At 42.0% G+C, this 19,184-nt stretch overlaps 1 protein-coding gene across 2 annotated transcripts in view; it reads left to right on the top strand.

The window, feature by feature from the left end:
* snx29 (sorting nexin 29) overlaps nucleotides 1-19,184 on the top strand; it is a 123,194-nt gene that overhangs the window by 15,355 nt on the left and 88,655 nt on the right. For both annotated transcript variants that reach the window (XM_044013408.1, XM_044013407.1), the window contains exons 12-14: nucleotides 3,316-3,379; nucleotides 3,846-3,974; nucleotides 13,258-13,343. In XM_044013408.1, the coding sequence (XP_043869343.1) occupies nucleotides 3,316-3,379; nucleotides 3,846-3,974; nucleotides 13,258-13,343 (279 nt within the window). The remainder of the gene's footprint in view (nucleotides 1-3,315; nucleotides 3,380-3,845; nucleotides 3,975-13,257; nucleotides 13,344-19,184) is intronic.

The following is a 19,184-nucleotide window of genomic DNA, read 5'->3' as shown; positions in this document are numbered from 1 at the left end:
GTTTGAGGATCTATAACTGAACAATATTGGTTTGTGGACTAAAACAAGACATTTAATAACATCATAATTTGCATATTTGGTGAACTCCAATCAACTTTGTGTTAGACCAAACGATTACTCGATTAATGGAGAAAGTAATCATTAGTTGCAGCCCACACTGGAATTTAAAATTTTTCTATATACTTTTATAGTTTTTTGATCTATATAGTATTTTTGAGTCATTGATATTCATTTTTTTACTGTCTATCTTAAATTTGTGTGTGAATGAGCGGATGTGCATGTACTATATTTTTTGGAATGTCGATAAACTCTCAATTAAATTCCAAACAAAAAAAAAATACCAACATAGATTACGTAGATTAAGAAAACATAAAATGTAAACAAAGGTAGGGCTGCAACTAATCATTATAATCGTATTTTTTCTTATTTCACAAATTAGTTCATAAAATGTTGGAAAAATATGTTTCCCAAAGACCGGGAAATGATGATATTCTCAAACGTCAAAGAAGAAGCTGAAAAACCAAAAGCACTCTTGCGTCATCAAAGATAAAGATAGAAGGAGAGTGAGTGGAGGTGGTGGTGGTGGTGGTTGCTCTCTCTCTCTCAGTCGTATCTGTCCACGTCTGATTGCATGTGAGACCCAGCACTCCATTGATTAGAGAGTATGAAGTCTGTAATTCACAAAGCCCCCGATTACATGGTCTAGCTCTGTGCTAATGCCACTATTATTGGAACAATTAAGCTATGACATGCAGGTTCTCATGGAGACACGTGCACACACACACACACACACACACACACACACACACACGCACACATGCACGTGTGCCGTGACGTCAGAGTCGTCTCTGGCTCTGCTAATATCCCTAATGGCTCCACCACTGTAAACGTGTAGTTGGAGTAAAGGTCACGTTTATTTCTGGCCTGCTGATGTAGAGAATGGAGTGGTGGGGCTGATAATAAAGTAAATGTCCTCTTTTCTGCTCTGGCGTCGTGCCTCTTTATCACACTCCTCTTACTCTTTGTTCTCCTCCTCCTCCTCTTCCTCCTCACTCAGCTGGGCTCTTTGCTCATAGCTGAAGGAGACCTACTTATGTCTGAAACTACGTTGACACCCTACATTAGTTAGAAGAATGGAGTTGTCCCTCTGTGTGTGTGTGTGTGTGTGTGCTTGTATTTGTTTCCTCTTTTTTCGGGCATAAACACTTGACCTCGTAGACCTTGTGGAGACCAAAACTTGGTCCTAATGAGGCAGAACCTGCGGGTTGCAGACCCCTAGGGATATTTCGTCCACTAAAATATACTTTGTCTGTGATATTGAAAATGAGTCTTGTCCATATTTGGATCCACATAATTGTGGCAGCAGGTTTTCTCCACTGTGAACTACATATAAAATCCCCCAAATGTTTATTTATTTATTTATTGCAAAGTGGATTTTATTTTATTCATTCTCAATTCGATCTACATAGTTCTGTGTTTTATTTCAAAAGTAGGCCAACACAAGCCAGTGTTTTTGGTGTTTTTCCTTTGTTAATGGGTAAAAACAGTCCTGAATCTGTCCTTAACCGTTTAACACCGAGCGTATCGCAGACGACACGTTTGTGCAAGCACACTTTGCATTACCGCAATAACAGTACGGTAATGTGTCTCTTGGAAAAATGATGGAATGTCAGTTGCGCTGTTGCATGAGCAGGAAGCCGGCAAATCAGCGTCTTTGTCTCCAGAGAGGAGAGAGTTGGAAAAAAACAAATAACATGTCAGATATTGAAAGTTATTCTGGAAAACTGGGAAAAGTACTCACAGGACATTTTCTGGCCCTTTTTATGGTTAAAATAAGCAAAAAAAAGTCTAGACGGACAGGTTGAGGCTGAGTTCTAGAAGAAAATTCATTTTCCACTTTCCATTTAAATGATGTGCCGTTATCCTGTGAGACCATCACAGGTCAGATTTGTTCATTACTTTGCCATCTACTTCCACAAGTCACATTTCAGATGCTTTGCTGTCACATTTGTTGGCTCTGGAGGACATTTTAAGTTCCTTTGTGTTCTCCATTGTCGCCACGAGGCAACATAACATCACTGTTGTCTTCCTCTGATGAGCAAAAGAGGGCATGCATGGGGATGTCTCTAAATAAACTGCTATCATATCCAATCAGGATTTGAATCCATTCAGGGTGATACCCAGCCCTAATATAGATGATCAGCCGTCAAATAACTTCCCCGTATATGATGCAGATTAGTTTACTGATTAATCTGCATCATATCGACTGAATCTATAGCGAGTATAATTGCAGTGTCACACTTTCATCCTTGCAAACACAATTTGTCAGCGCTTATCTCATCACTGTATATGATCAATTTTCATGATCCAGCGCTTGGTATCTTGCCCAGCATTGAACCCTCAGCTTTGACGTTGAAAGGCGAGTCTTTCTATCCCTCAGCCATTATTATATTATTCATTAATTTGTTGGTTTTTTTGAGAGCAGTGGCTCCCCCTGTGGACGGCATGAGCACCGTGATCTGCATATCGTATCCACATGAACAGATGGACGTGATCCTGGTTCAGTGACTTCTTTGATTCTTAAAGCTGTTACTCTTGGCTCCTTTTACTTCTCTTTTTTCTTTTCTGCCTCACGGATCATTCGTTGTCGTTTGTGTGACTGTGTAAGCTAATAAATATTTAAACAGCCGCTTCCAGCTTCATGCAAATCACGTCTTGATTATAAATGTGAGATCAGTTTTGTTTGTGGGCTCTGGTTCCCATTACCAGGTGCTTCTCGAGTTATTTATAAGTGGAAATGGCTCTAACTTGCATGTTTCTTTGATTAGACTCCACAGTTTCTTCTAAATTCCATTTAGAAGAAACTTGACACGTTCACGTAGCCCACACTGCTGTTGTTTGAATAATGCGCGGAATAAATATGTTTTTTCAATAATTCTTAAGGAGTAACGCACTTCTTTTCTCTCACCACTACATTTATCTCTACATTATTGTCTTGTCTCGTGTGTGTTTTTTATATTAGAAACCATAAAAGTGAGATTTTGCAATAAACAACCTGTTCTCTGTGAGGCGGAGGGAAAAAAAGAAACTTCTGTCAGCGGTGGAATATAAAACATAATTTTATCAGAGCAGGGGTGGAACAAAAGTGCAGCATTAATTCAGGACGGCGAGGAGTGAAAGTGGGCTTGTGTTATTTCCACACTTGCAAACTGAAAGTCATTAGTTTATGGTTATTGCGGTGTGTCGCGTCTGCCATGTTTATTTTATGTATATTGGGGTAGTTTTAGTCTCACATTCTTGCTCTCTTCTCTGCAGTGGAGCTGCGCCAGGCCATCGTAGCCATGATGAACAGAAAGGACGAGCTGGAGGAACAAAACACGTACGTTGGAGGGGGGAAAAAATGAATGTTTATCTACACACAAACACACAGACGTTATCGCTATGATCTCCCACATAAATCGCGTCAGGTTGTTTTCTCTCCCTCCTCAGACGAGAGGCTGTTTTGTGGCAGAACGTGATCAGAATAAACAGTTTCAGGATTCAACATCTTTTGTGATTAATCATAATTAATGCGAGTCGTCTGCCAAGTGGCATTTAGATTTTTTTTTTTTTGAATGACAAACTGTGATTCGGACCAGTGGCATAAAATGAACAGTGTTGCACTCACAGATGAGTGTCTGAATTTAACTCTGCTAGTCAAATTAAGGAACGCTTGATTACGTTTATCTGTCGTTAAATAACGTGACCCAAATGTCAACGGTTGCTTTGTGTGAATGTTAAAGATTAGGGTCTGCAAACCTGTGGTTTTAATGCAGTCATGTGACGTGTGTGTGTGTGTTTGTCAGGTCTCTCCGCTCTCTGCTGGATGGGGAGATGGAACACTCAGCCGGCCTGAGGCAAGAAACGGATCTGCTGAAGAGGAAGCTGGCCGAGCTGGAGGAGAGACACTCGGCCAAGGTCCAGGCACTGGCCAGGTATGAAGTAGCTGGGATGTTGAGTACACAGGCTTCCCCATGGGTCCTTGAAATCCTTGAACATTTGCAGATTTGGGAAAAAACATTTCAAGGCCCTTCAAAGTGTTGAAAATCAACATATGTCATTGAAAGTGCTTGAGGAAAGAAGTTGATATATTTAGGTGAAGGTCATACAGAAAAATGAGCGAGTAACGTTACACATTCAGCACTTTCAGTACTTGTATTTGAGGGAATTGGTCCTGGAAAGTCCTTGACTAGTCCTTGAATTTGATATCAACCAAGGTGTGGGAAACCTGAGTACATCAATGTGATAATTTCTGCACACAGTGAGGGAGATTAAGGTTAATTAAGCTTTCCATAGACTGATTCTGTCAACATTTTATCTACTTATCATTAACAGAAAATAGAAATGGCTGCTAACGGGATGAAATATGACTGAAAACAAAAAATAAAGGCCCACGAAAAGTTACAGAGAACATGGTTGTGACATGCGGCAGTCGCCAAACACGTGTTTAAACCTTGTCCTGTTTGGGTCAACATGTAGCCGAAATGTGAAGTTACAAAGTCCCAAAGAGATGACATACTGTTTCATACTGTGTTTTTAAGTTTCCACTACTAACTGCTGTCCAACAACACCATTAGACATTTTATAAAAGCTGTTACAGTGCAAAGGACCTTCTGCTTTGTCGCTGCTGACTGTGCTGTGTGCCTACAGTAGCTGCGTCGCTGTTATGCACATAATCACAGTAATTACTGCTAAACCCAGACAGGAAGAGGGACTGCGTTTCTCCAAGTATCAGTGTTAGGTCTCCTCTTGATTGAAAATTATTGGCACGCTCATTGTGGATTGTTAATTTCTAGATGAAACACACTTTGCTCACACACTTTTTTTGTCCCACTAAGTGAGCCACACAGTTTCCCCTGAAAGTGAATTTGCGTCACCCCGGCATCGACAATTGATTTCCTGTATGCCAGGAGTCTTCAGTTGAGCCCCGAGCCCTTTAAATAGAGGATTAGTCATCCTTCAGCAGTCTCAGCGAGTCTGTGTTCAGATAGTAGCCTCCTACAGTAAGCCAAGCCACCTGCTAGGACTGATCCAGCTAATCAAAGTTGCTACGTGTTAAGGGACGGCTGCAGCTGATGATCTCGTAGTCTGCGGTGGACGTTGCCAAGAGTTGATGATTTCCTTGTCACATGAAGCACGTTAAAGTGCAATTGGTGAGAGAGAGAGAGAGAGCGGGGGGAAGTGGCGGAGGCTGCTCCAGGAAGAAGTGAGTGATGGCGTCACGTTTGCCCTGCACTCTCTGCGGGCGACTGTGACATACAGTCCACACGTCTGAGTCTGAGTGCACACGCAGACTCACACTCAGCGCTATTGTCCGCGCGCTAAATCTCAAGTGCTGCTTTTCCCTTCTCAGCCAAATCTGCCTCGATCAATAGCGGCTATAAATATCACCGAAGGAGCAGCTAGCCACTGAGTGAGCGCTGAAAGCTGTCAGAAGAATCATTCAGTAAGAAGGGGCTACTGGCAACGGTTGCTATGTATCCCACAATTCCTTTGTGCTTCTCTTCGCACTGAGGGTGTACCGGGAGCCAGGAAGCCTGATCTAAAATCTGACACCTGAACGGTAACATCCTAACACTTGTGGGACGGTTGGCGTCCTCTTTGACCTTCACCCAACTCCAGCACTTCCACTGCTGTCACGTCTCTTTAAGAAGCCATTTGACGCAGTTAATGGGCACTGATATTAGGCAAAATTCACTTTAACCAGAATCAGGATGGTCTTGCTATTTGAGCTAAGTGCTGCCATAAGTGTGTGTGTGTGTGTGTGTGTGTGAGTGAGTCTGAGCCCGGCTTTTATGCGGAGGCGGCAGAGAATGAGCGAGTCACCATAGATAGATTTTTTCGGGCTGACGTAAACTCCGGCAGAGGGGAGTGGGCTAAAACGAGCCTCTGCCTGCCGCGCTCATTCTCATTCGCTATGTTACTCACACAAAAAACTCAAGATGTACAGCTGGACCCTTATTCAAGCATCCGTCCAAATATAACATGAACACGTAAGACCCTCACTCGCACGGTGACACAGAACAGTTCACATCCGCGCCTTCCAGCCGGAAATCTTGCTGCACATTCAACTCAATACGTACATGCACTCACCAAAAAGCAATGTAGGAACTACAAAACAAACATTTGCCTGTTTCTCATTTGATTTATGACGTCTTGTCAACACTTTCCTGAGGAGTTAATGGTAATTTTGCTAAATATGTTCCCATTTAGAGAATAAAATCAGTGACATGAGTACAATGTCCACTTTATAATTTGACTATGTATAAAGTACAAAGTGGACATAGTCAGGGTTGTAATGTATAAAGTACAAATACTCCGTTTCTGTACTTTACTTTGTTATTTGTATTTATCTTTGTTAGTCAGAAGAAGAAACATTGGTATTATGGACTGTATTTATATAGTTATATAATTATCTAGTCTCATTGAGCTGCTTTACACTGTAGTTTTCACCCATTCATACATTTCAACATGGGTTTAAGTGTCTTGCTCAAGGAATTGAACCCACTTTTACTTCTAAAGTTCATTTTATATCAGAATATGACTTAAGTGCAGTAGACTTTTACTGAAGTAATATTATAAAAATAACAAAGTCATTTTCTGATAAAGATACTAGTACGTTTCCTCAAGTAAAATACATTTAAGGTACGTCATAGGTGCAATGCATTCCTTAGCCACTTACCCTAACCTAAACCCAATTCTAACCCTAATTCCCAAACCAGGTCTTAACCCTGAAAAATGTAAATACAAGAACACACAGGTTCATGCAGACGTCCAGAACCAGTTAACCAATTGAAATCTTAGCCCTAAACTTAAACCACTTGCTCAGAAATGAGGTTCTGTGTCATTAGGACCAGGTTTTGGTCTTCATGAGGACTGCTGGTTCTGACAAGTTCTGTGTTTATGCCAGAACAAATACAAGTACACACACACACACACGCTTCACAACCAATTCTTCTCCCTATTTAGACATCAGTTGGCAGAGCAGGCCTCTCACATCATGAAGATAGGAAAGCAGCCAGTCAAGTGGGCTTGGGCCAGGAAGTGGTACCTCGTCATAGTGTGAGGGGGTGTTTGGACAGGCGGACACAGGCTCACACACACACACACACACACGCATGCTCAAACCCACAAGAAATGGGAGCAGATGCCTTTTTCTTAGCTGGCAGAGCTGCCATCTTTCCTCAAGACAGTCTGGTGTGGCTCATCTAAGAAGTGGCAGAGAGGAGCAGCTGTGTAGTTTGTCTAGTTTTACTCGTTGGGAGTGTTCAGGCTCGCTCTTTTCTTTGTCTGGGAAGTCGTTTGTGTCAAACCTCTTCGGGGATGCATTCGTTTTCCATCTCCAACAACCGGGCCCCGCACCGTAGCCTAGCCTAGCCTTGTGTTTTTTTGTGAGTTTATACAAATTCAAGCACTGGACTTTTGGAAGTCTGACACAAGAGTGCGTTTTTGAAGTGTTTCTTTTAAGAGGGTTTTTGTGGTAAATTGCACTCAAGAGCATTAACTCAGCTCCTGCGCCGACTGTCTCTGAGGGCATCTTTGTACTTCTCATTTACTCCTTCCAAACAAAGCCGGAGTGTACCTGAAGAACAGCCAATTTAGCGATGTTTATTGCACGTTAAGATGGCTACTGAACACAGGGAGAATAGAGGGAGGGGATGGGAGAATTGTAGCGAGGAAGAAGACAAAAAGACCTCTGGGAATCAAGTCAACATATCAAGTAATTACTGTGAGGGGTTTTTCTTTTTTGTCTCTCCAACTTGCTCTTTCTGCTTTTATGTTACATTATTGGTTTTATGCAAAGAACATTCATAAACTTCAGCTCACACAAAATATTTAAATATTTGCAAAAAAACTTGCAAATGCACAGTTGTTTTTTCACAGTTTATTTAGTGTTTTATCATCAGTCTGTCTCTTAAAGGTGGAGTAGGAATGACTGTTGATATTCAAACTCGGACACTCCACACACGGAGCTGTGCACGTTACCTGTGGCCACGATTTCAAGTCGACCTCCTGCAGCTTATGTCATAACTCATAACACGTGATGTTTACGTGTTTTGAAGTCACTGCAAGAAAGAGGATAATTTGACTGCTTAGCATTTACCGTTTATGACCATTCCCAATTACAAACTTGGGCTGCGGGACAGAGAAGGACAAAACCCAGTTGGAAGCCAGATCCTCAAGACGAAATAGGTCCTGGATGAAAATCGTCAATTAGGGATGGGAATCTATACCTTGATCGGATATTGGACAAAATTAATGCAATGTAAAATCTGATACGATCCAAAAATCGTATTTATCGCATGCTTCACTACACACAGACTGTAAAAATTTAAATAAACACCAGCAAAAGCATTTTAGCTGAGTCATGTTTGGGCTGTTTATTTTGCCTTTTTGGGGAGTACTATATTTAGGATTATAGCTTTAAAAATGACTGAGCACAAATGTGTTGTTCACAGCTTTAACAACAGGTACCAATGGAATTGGACACAAAAAGGTGCTGTCGTGCTATTCCTATCGCCCATCGTCAACTTTTTAAAATTATCGGTTATCGGAGTGTTTTTTCCCATTATTACCATCGTTCCTCTGATTTTTCAGCTTCTTAAATGTGAATATTTTCAGATTTATTTGCTCCGTATAACAAAGAAATCATCAAAACTGAATCGTCTTGGTTTGTGGACGAAACGAGACATTTGAGAACATCATCGTTTCCAGTTTTGGACCAATGATTACTCGGTTATGACAATATTTGTTAGTTGCAGCCCTGTTAATGAGCAAGAACTACATTTTGTGAAACCTGAACCACTAAAGAAAAGAAAAAGGATTATTTGGGAGAATCAGTCACTGTTGTAATTGAACACGATGGTGGTCAGAGCTGCTGCGTGACCCGAGACACACCGCCGCTGTTAATCAGACACGACACAGACGTGCGCGTATTTTGAACCCGAAAGCCGTGTTTTGTCAGTCGGCTCTGAAATTGCCTTTGAAAATGTATGTGCCGTGCAGCTCGGGCTGTTGTAAGAGCAATATTCATCCTTAACCTTTGCTTATTTGCATTGTCACACTGACAGCTCCTATATATCAACCGACAGCTGCCGCGAATTTCCCCTGAGACCGCTCATATGGCTCATGTTGAAATGCAGGTGTGATGTTCATCTGGGTCTGGATTTTGTTGCCGTGTATGTCTGTCTCTATAATCTCCTCTCATGCTCCGGTTGATGTAACTTTTGTATAATCCCTTCTTATGCTTGCAAAGCAGTGTTGTGTATGTGTGTGTGTGTATATATAGATACACAGGAGATACACAACTGTCAATCAAAGCACATACATCTGGTGTGTGCGTGTGAAGCTCATCACATGCAGTTTATATATTGGACTGGTTATAATTCTGAGTGATTTCATTCATATTTCAGAGGGTTTTAACCTCTTGAATCTTAGCCTTTTCCTATTTTATTCCACCCTGTGTTGTATTTGACTGTTCTTTTTGCATCTTTTGTTTTATTTCAAAGTTAAAACAGGGTTTTCCCATACCCCAAAACTCACATATTTCTACGACCGCATCAGACCTGGTGGAAAATGTACGTGTGAAAGTGTTTCGGTGAAAAAGCGTGGAAAATGGGGAAGTGGGAGGGGCTTACGGAAATGAAAATCAGCTTTCATCAGGTGACTTTTTGTCGCTTTGCTCCCATCATTTTCAAACTTGTTCAATTTCATTTTCCTTTTATTGTGAAGCGGTTTGATTATTGTTATCAATTACAAATCGTGCTTTAAAATGTTTTAATATGAAATTATTGATTATGATTGAATGGAAATGTTGCCGTGTGTATAAACGATTACCATATTCATAGGTTCAGCTGCGTCTAACAATTGTTTTTACAGTCAGTAAATCTGTTTTGTCCATAAAATGTAGAAGATTAAGTAAAATTTCAAGTGTTGTCCTCAATGTCCTCAAATGTTGTTTTTTAGTCCACAATGCAAAGATATTCAATTTAGTCATAATAATAATAACAATAATAATAATAATAATTGTATAGCACCTTTCAAGGGATGCAAATACGACAATAAAACACAACACAGGGTGGAATGAAATAGGAAAAGGCTATAGAGCCAAGAGGTTAAAGTTTCGTGTCAGAAACTAGAGGATATTCACATTTTAAAAGCTTTTATTTTTATTCAAACCAACTCGAACCAATCAACTATCAATTTTTTTTGCATTTTTCATAGTAGTAATAACAATTCTAACTGTTAATAACTGTGACCTGGTTGGAACTTGAGCTTTTCTGCATGGAGTTTGCATGTTCTACATATGTGCGCATGGATTCTCCTCTTCCGTGTCCCTTCTCCAGCTGTTTTTAGGCCTTCTTCTCTTTCGTCTGCCCTGTGGATTCCAGGTTAGGGCCTGGTGTGTAATGCTGGATGGCGGCTTCCTAAGTGTGTGCCCCATCCAGGACCTATTTCCTCTTGAGGATCTGGCTTCCAACTGGGTTTTGTTGTTCTCTGTCCCACAGCTCAAGGTTGCTGACCACTTGATTTTGAAGATTCTTCTCAGACAGGTAGAAAGACAGTAGACAGTAGAAGATGAGATAAATCATTGATTCGTCGTCGCAGCCCGTTGTAATAAGTGAATGGCATACGTTTACTACAAAACGATTATTTTAATAAGAGCTTCACATAACACAACACAGTTCCCTCACACCTGAACAACCTGCTCTTATAAGAGATGCAATTTTCATTTTCACAAGAAATGAGACCGTTCTGAATATGCATGCATCTTCTCACACACACACACACACACACACTCTGAGCCAGTGGTGTGTATTCGCTCTAATTTAATCAGGCTAGAACAGTATCTGGGCTGCGGGGTGGTTCCGATAACAACGTTGCGGACGGCTCCTCTGAGAGCTCGTCATGTGGATTCACGAGATCTCCCAGCAGGCGCTTCTTTTGTTGGTCGGGAATGAGGGCTGATAAGCAGGGCACCGCACACACACACACACACACACACACACACACACACACACACACACACACACACACACACACACGAACACACAAAAAATGAGAGGTTTGGGTTGATGGCGGCAGAGCAAAGACAAAGGCTGTTAAAATTAACTGCCAGGGGCATAAAGCCACACTCCAACCCTGATTGATTTCCTCCCCAAAGTCGATGATGTTTAAACGGTAACGGCTTGTAAAGAGACCGCCTCTTTCTCTCACTCGGCTTCTTTATCACTGTGTCTTTGTGTCTGCTGCTTCAGCTTCAGTCTGACACACACACAGTCTGAACTTATTTATGATTGCAGCTCAATCTGGACTCTTAACTACGACTCAATTTACAAGTGACAATAATCTGACTGAGAAAATTAGCCAATTGCAAAGGCTGCAATTTAATCATTCTACTTTTGAATCAATTATTGATTCATGTATTGATGACTAAACTCAATGCCAATTGTTGTGATAACTGGTTTGAGGTGGATTTCTTAAACCAGCACCAAACAGTAAATCATTAAAACTAAACTGAATGTCTTTGGTTTGTGGACAACACAAACATTGGAGGTCATTTGCAGTATAATAGTTAATATATGCTCCATCTTGTTTTAAATCTAAAGGTGAATATTTGATTGAAAAAAAAAAAAATCAGAATCACAATACTGAGAATAGATATTTTATCCAAATCGTTTAGCTCTACTCTTCTACCCCAGACTCTTTACCTGATATGACTGGCTGGACATTGAAGTATCTCTAGAATACTGAATGCGCAGTGTAATTCTTTTCACTCTTTCTTGTCAAACAAGACATTGGCATCCATTCTTGTCTTCGGTCAGTAGAATTACTGTTGTGTTTACATTATAGACAGTGTATTTCTGTGCAAGTACCGCAAGAAAACCTAACCTCACACCCCCAGTCATGTGGAAGCCAGGCACAAGCAGTGTAAACTGGCATCTGTTCTGCTCCCCAGGTGGTGAACCCACAATCCCTGTCTTAGGAGGCCAGTGCGCTATCCATTAGGCCACTGGGGCCATGATATCCAAATGTAATGTGTTGTTTCTGTGTTTGGAGATTCACGTGCAGTTAATGGGCTGATTCTGCAGCAGTTCTTACAGTCTAGTTTGAGTATACATGTCCAAATATGCCTCAATCCCTCTACAGATCTGGTTTTAACAATGCTCAGTGCACTAGACCGAGGGCCTTTCTGTGTGCAGCTTGCATGTTCACCATAAGACTGAGTGTGAGAGTGAATGTTTGTTTGCCCTGCATTCGAGCTGGTTTTTGGCTCCAGCTACCCACGACACGCATGTGGAGGATAAAGCCTTAGACGACGTATGAGTGAGTGAGCGATTAAAAGGATTCATGTCAACATCAGGCGTAAAGATGTTCTCTCCGAGCCGCCACCTGTTACTGTGACTACAGAGAGTGACTGTGCTGTAGGTGCGATGAAAATTTGAAACACAAATCAAGTCACAGCTTTGTAAATATATCTCCGTCACCTGTCACCTGGATTAGAGTTCAGGTGTTTTAATTTTCAGCACTCCTCAGTGTCACAGCGTGTTTCTCACCTGCCGCCCCCCCAGTCTGCCATCGTACTGTCATGAAGCAGAGTAAACAACTTCCTGTCAGTGTCTCTCTGCAGCTGCAGTCATCGGACAGAATAACTGGCTTCCTGTCACATGGGAGCATGGTGATATTCTCTCTGTTTATAATTTAAAGGCGGGCAAATTGACATTATTAAAGTCTTAAACTCTGTAATTACCCGTCGTATTAAGACAATCGCCGGTGACAGCGATGCATTATTTGCGCTTGGTGACTCAGTCGTGATTAAAGATTTTATAAATCATTATAAATTTATTCAAATTGCCTGTAATGGTGAGCAGAACATTTTTGATGAGAGTGTGGAAAAAGCCAGATGCTCCCGCTTATCAAGACTGCTCTGCAGAACTTGGCAAGTGTCATTTTTTTTCCTCTTTTCTTCCTGTTTCTCCAATTGTAATTGATTTATTTTTGTCTGCAATACTATTATTGTTTTTATTATAAAGTATCATCATTATTCAGAGCTGTAATGTGTACAGAATGTTCATCAAAAAGAATTGTAATAGAATATAACTACATACTAAATCGCTTGCATGCAGTGTATTGTGTGTGTACTGCCACTTAAATATTATTCCTCCATACTTATAAGGTGTGTGTGTTTGTTCTGTGTGTGTGTGTCTGTCTGTGCAGGGAGAACGAGGTCCTGAAGGTCCAGTTGAAGAAGTATGTGGGGGCGGTACAGATGCTGAAGAGAGAGGGGAGCGAGGGCAATGACGGTAAAAACACACACACACGCACATGCACACACAGATCCTGTATGAAATTAGATTTCATATCTGTGTCCCTGTCCATCTGTTTTCCACACAAACAGGAAACGCTTATAGATGCATACACAGAGAATAAAGGTCATCAGTTTGCCCTACACACCTCACACCGGGCCCGATGCATTATTTCTCAGCTGTTCCTCCAGTGACTGACCTTCATTTTCATGGTGCGACGCTCTGTCAAACACTATAAGAGAGTATACTCTCTCTCACCCTGGCTTATTTTAGTTTTTCGCCAAACTTTGACTTTGCCTTCCTGACGCCGGGGGGATGTGAGCTGTGCTCTGTTTAAAGACTGATGCGATAAGCCCCCCCCCTCCACCTCGCCCGCTGTACCAAAGGCAAATAAAGGGGACACGGCCGATTTTGGAGGGCCACACATTGGCTAATTGGGTTTTAGTAGGAAAGGAAGTAGAGCTGTTATCTGTGACACCCCAAAGGTGTGCGCATTTCAGGGATTTCTGACTTGAGAAACATTATGCAGAGCTTTGTAATGTTAGGAAACCGAGAGCGCCCACTAACTAGGCAAGGCGCACAGACTCCCATCATGTGGGTTGACAATACTCGAACAAACTCCGCTTTATCCGCCACACAAGGGGCGCTGGTGCCAATCCCAGCTGACATAGGGCAAAAGGCGGGGTACATCCTGGACAGGTCGCCAGTCCATCACAGGGCCACATAGAGACAAACAACCATCCACGCTCACAGTCAATTTAGAGTGTCCAATTTGCCTAATCCCCAAATCTGCATGTTTTTGGACTGTGGGAGGAAACTGGAGAACCCGGAGAACACCCATGTGCACACATGTTCCGACTGGGTCGCTAACCCGGGTCTTATTTCTGCAAGGGCATGAATGAAAACATTAATTCAAATATTGACTTATATTTCTGTTCATAGATCATCCCCTAAATCCTACACACTCTCTACTCTAATCACTGTGGGAAATTAGTGACACTGACGAATGTTTTCAACCGGAGGGTTTGAGTAACATTTTCTTCCGTTTTGTCTTTTGTTTTCCGTGGCAAGCACTTTTGTTAAGAACCCAGTGTGATGCTCTCAGACCCCGTGTTTGTCTCTTTGCTCCCAAATCTCGGCAATTAACTGAGAGAGAGGGAGAGCGCACGCTGATATTATTAATGTGAGGAATGTTTCCAAAAGCCACAAAAGATCCGCGCTGTATGCAACTGCAATTTCCCCCTTTTCTAATGCAAATGTTCACTCACCGCCACTCTCCAGACAAAAAAAAAAACAGTGACTTTACGAACTTGAGAAAAAAGTGTGTAGTTATTCAGTTAGAGGCAGATAAAGGTGCCAGCCCCACAACCCCCCCCCACACACACACACTTGTTATCCACGCACCGCGACTTGTGCAACCTACAACCTATAACGGTGTCATGTTTTAAACATGGCTTGTCTTTGGTCCCTAGCAATTACCGTGTTCAACCTGTCAGCCTCGGCCGCCCGTGCCCGCTGACATCAGAGCGCTCGAGAGGGGAGGAGAGGATCGCTGAGGATGGGAGATGATTGGAAGGAGAAATGGTGTATCTCATGAAAACATGCATGCATTATCAGGAAAATAGCCATCGCCCGGGTCAACTCTTGACAAACACTATCTGGTTTTGTCATCTCTGTAGTTTGTCTTTATATTCCCCTCCAATCATTATCTCTCTCGCAGATGTTGACATTTAATCTTTCCGTCATTTGTACACTTTCTATCTCCCTTCCTTCGTCCTCCCTCTCGTCTTTCCCGCTCCTACCGTCCCCCATTCTCCTCATCCCGACAGCCGTAGTAATTCCCTCTCCACGGCGGCGTCTAAATGATTTCATCCTCCCTCGCCTCTGTCTTCTGCTAATGATGTGCCTCGCTCCGTCATACTTTGATGTTGAATATGCACATATGTGTTGAAGTACAGTAGAAGGAGAAGGAGTGATGTGTGGGCAGTTTATTTAAAAGAAAAAAAAGAAGAGACTATTATGAATTGCACAAGATGCACGAGTTCTCTGTTTTTATATACTGTCAGCACATTTTCCTGCCGCCGTGAAACCCCTCCTGTCTTAACGACAGCGCTGCAGACGTGATCTCACGAGCGCTCCTCAGGCACTGTCATCCTCTGTGACACGCTGCGATAGACAACCACCCGACCCCCCCCGCGCCTGCCCACGTTTCGTTTCAGAGATAATTAGCGTTTTCTTTGCGATGCCGTCTATCTGTTTGTTTTCAAGGATTTCCGCTCTCGACTTTTACTTGCAAATGAGAGAATAGTTTGTTTGTGTTCTTCATGTGGATGTGGATTAACATTTTAACATTTTAACATTTTAACCTGAATCTGATTTTTTTTTAAAAAAATCTTTGCTTTCTGTCGCTACAGTAGGAGCCGGGGAGGACGTGAACTTGACATGTCGCATTAGCATAGCTCCAGTCAATCGAATGTCAGAGTGACTTGAATGTTTTAGTGCTTTTTCGATGGCGTACACTTGTGTCTTCATGAGAAGCCATTAGTTGAACCCCCCGGAAGACTTGTAGGCACACGTGTTTACTGTAGAAGAAAAGCAGCTCAGAGCACCGTGGAGCGAACACTCGTACCCACGAGTCTCAGAGATCCACCAAGATTTGTCAAAACGTACTAAACCTGTACGAGCTTTATAAAAACACGTGGCCTTGTACGAGCACTGAACTATTTTTGTCCACTACATGAACAGATGCTTGATAGTAAGAAGTCATATTGACAATTAAACTTCACATGATCTCTTGAGAGTTTGCTTTTTGAAGACCTTTATCTCGTATATCTATATACAGTTTGGCTGCTCGACTGTTAGAAAACTTGGTGTTTTCTTTTGACAGTAATTTGAATTTTAAGAAACGAATAAAGTCTGCTGGCTTTTTTTTTTACCTTGTCACAACCTCGAAGTAGCCATATACACGCCTTCATTAGTTCAAGACTTGACTATTTATACACTTCATGTTGGCGTCGCTCAGTCTTCTCTAAACCGCCTTCAACTAGTGCAGAATGCGGCCGCTCGTCCTTTCTTCTCTCCACTGGCTACCATACTTTAATGTTTGTTTTTAAAGCCCTTAACGGCCTTGTTCCGGCCTATTTAACGACTAACTCTTCGTGAGCACGGCAGAGCTTTACGGTCGTCCAACCAGCTTCTGTTGGACGTGTCCGGGTCATGATATATAAACACTGAGGTGACCGAGTCTTTTCAAGCTCTGGAATAAACATATTTCTTCAGAATGGCTTTTAATACCCAGTAATGTGGTGACACTTTTTATGCTCTGGTCTATGTTTCTGCACAGTTGCCCTGTGGGTTGTTGTAAAGGGTTTTATAAATAAAGTAGATTACATTACCTTACCTTAAGGTGGATTAACCCTTACGTGTTGCTTTAACATGTGCAAGGTGATTGGCCCTGATGATAAGTGGTAGAGGCTATTGTTATCAAAGCAGTGACATGCCTACCTACGTAGCCATAGTTGTTGCTAATTTGATGGTGATATGATGCCCGCCATTGTTGGGTGCACTTAGTTCGACATAAATCCATTGGCAACGGGTAGAACAAGCTTGTCCTAGAGCGTCTGACGCATGGGCCTGCGATGCAGTTAGGAAGTGCTCGACATCGCCACTCCATTTAAAGTGAATGGGAAGCATTCCGAATGAGCTGTTTTCCTTGGGACACTATTTGACCCCCTTGTTTCCATTCATTCCATAGATAAGATAAGATAGTCCTTTATTTGTCTCGCAGTGGAGAAATTTTCATTGTTACAGTAGCAAAGACGGTAAAGATAAAGATAAATAATAAACATGCATTACCAAAAAAAAAGTACAATATATAAATCTATCAACATTAAGACTATATATAAAAAAGGGTTAATATAGAATGTAGAATGTACATTATGGACAGCTTGCAGAATATACACAGTATGGGAACCATAGTTCCATTATGGGCACCTGGTCTGTGTTGGAACGCCAAGGGAGGGCATCAGTGGTACAAACAAGGGTCAATTATGACATCACGTCTTAAGAAAGTAGTGGTCCCCATATCTTATAGAACTTTTGTTCTGATCTACGAATAGAGGAACATATTTTTTCCAGCCTCAGGCAACACGTGGGATCACGCAGCCATTGAGAATGTGTGTTACTGGAGAGTTTGGACACAATTGCATGACCCTGTTTCACCGTGTCCTCGATGCAAACCTTGAAATCATGTTGCATTGCAACTTCACACATGGAGTCTATTTATTCAAGTGAGATGTGTGTATTGTGACACAACTGGTGCAGTGATAAAGGGTTCAGGTTGACTGGATTTAAAAAAGGAAAGAGAAGGCATTAATTTTCCCACGGAACCTGTGCCGTCTCGATCTCGGTTGAAGTTCTTTGTCTCTCAGGTGATAATGTTGTGAGAACAAGCTCCGATGGCCGGCCTGGTTGACTGGCTGCTGTGTGATTGACTGCTTTCTTCTTGGGATTGATTCCCCAGGGGTACGGTCACTGAACCTGAGGAAACAGGGTTTCACCTTATCCCTCCGAGGTGGCTGATGGCTGATTGCTGAATGTGGTCGGCTGAAATTGGCCCGCAGTGCTGTATATATAAAAGGAGATTGGCCTGCCAGTGGTGTGATACGGATCAGGAGTTATTAACCTGTTAAGTGCTAGCTGGGCATGCTGAGGACTCTTGAGGAGATCGATAAAAGGCCGGAGGGCAGAGATGGGATTCCCTCTCTTTCATTTTCCTTGTTATATCTCAATTTCCTCTTATTTTTGTATCTTCAAAGGCCATTGTCCCTTTATATTGATACAAATTTTTGCTTGGTTTTGGGAAACATCGACAAAATGTGAGGAGTAGAAAGGAAAACTCACTCACTCATGGAGTCATTGGAGCCAATCCCATCTGAGAAAAGGCAGGGTAACCCTAACCTAAACCGAGGACGGGTCGCCAGTCTGTCAAATAATAGACCTTATTCATAGTGATATTTCTCATCATGAAACAACAGTTTCAACATTAAGTATGTTCCTTTCCAAGTGTAAGAGAGCCAGGGTTGTGCTGTTGTTCATGTGTGAATGTAGGTCACGCTAAATACTTGACCATTTAACCTGTCAAAGCAGCAGTGAATGAATAATGATACTTTATGGTCATTGTAGTGTTGCTTAAACAACAAATCTGATTTTGCGCAGCACTTTTATATAAGTCCTAATGCTTTGTTTCCTTTTTTCCGCCTTCATTTTGATTTGTTGATCCTAAGTCTCATCTAATCTTTAATCTCATTTTCTTGCCCCCGTTTGATAGGCGCCAAAAACACCAAAGCAAATTCCTCGTTTGTTGATAAGTAATTGGCAACACAACCGTTTCTGGTTTTGATTCTGAACACCTACTTAGCCTCACGCGCAATTTTTCTGCATCAGGATCACTCTGCCTTTTTTTGCCTCTCGCTGTGTACGTGTTTAATTTGTCCATAAATAAACTGGCTGCAGACAGCAGCTTATTCATCTCCAATAAGGAAATGGATTACATGGCCGTTTAAAACCCAATAAGCTCGCCTCGCTCTGCCTTGGTCTCTCCTGCTTCCTCCCGACACCCAGTGGCCTATAATGAGTGAATGAGAAGCATTTGTCACTGCTGCCCGCTCTAATAGGAGTGTGTAACTTATTCATTACACACACAGATCTGCGTTTATTGTCCCTCTGCACTCTCAGATTTGCCCTTGTAGAGCCTCGGGGAGATCAGACATCTGACTGTGAGGCGTCAGCTGTGTGTGTGTGTGTGTGTGTGTGTGTGCGTGTGTGTGTGTGTGTGTG

The sequence above is a fragment of the Solea senegalensis genome, linkage group LG18, assembly GCF_019176455.1.
Source record: "Solea senegalensis isolate Sse05_10M linkage group LG18, IFAPA_SoseM_1, whole genome shotgun sequence".
Lineage (NCBI taxonomy): Eukaryota > Metazoa > Chordata > Actinopteri > Pleuronectiformes > Soleidae > Solea > Solea senegalensis.
The sequence above is the reverse complement of the archived record's forward strand: the minus strand, read 5'-3'. Positions and strand labels throughout refer to the sequence as shown.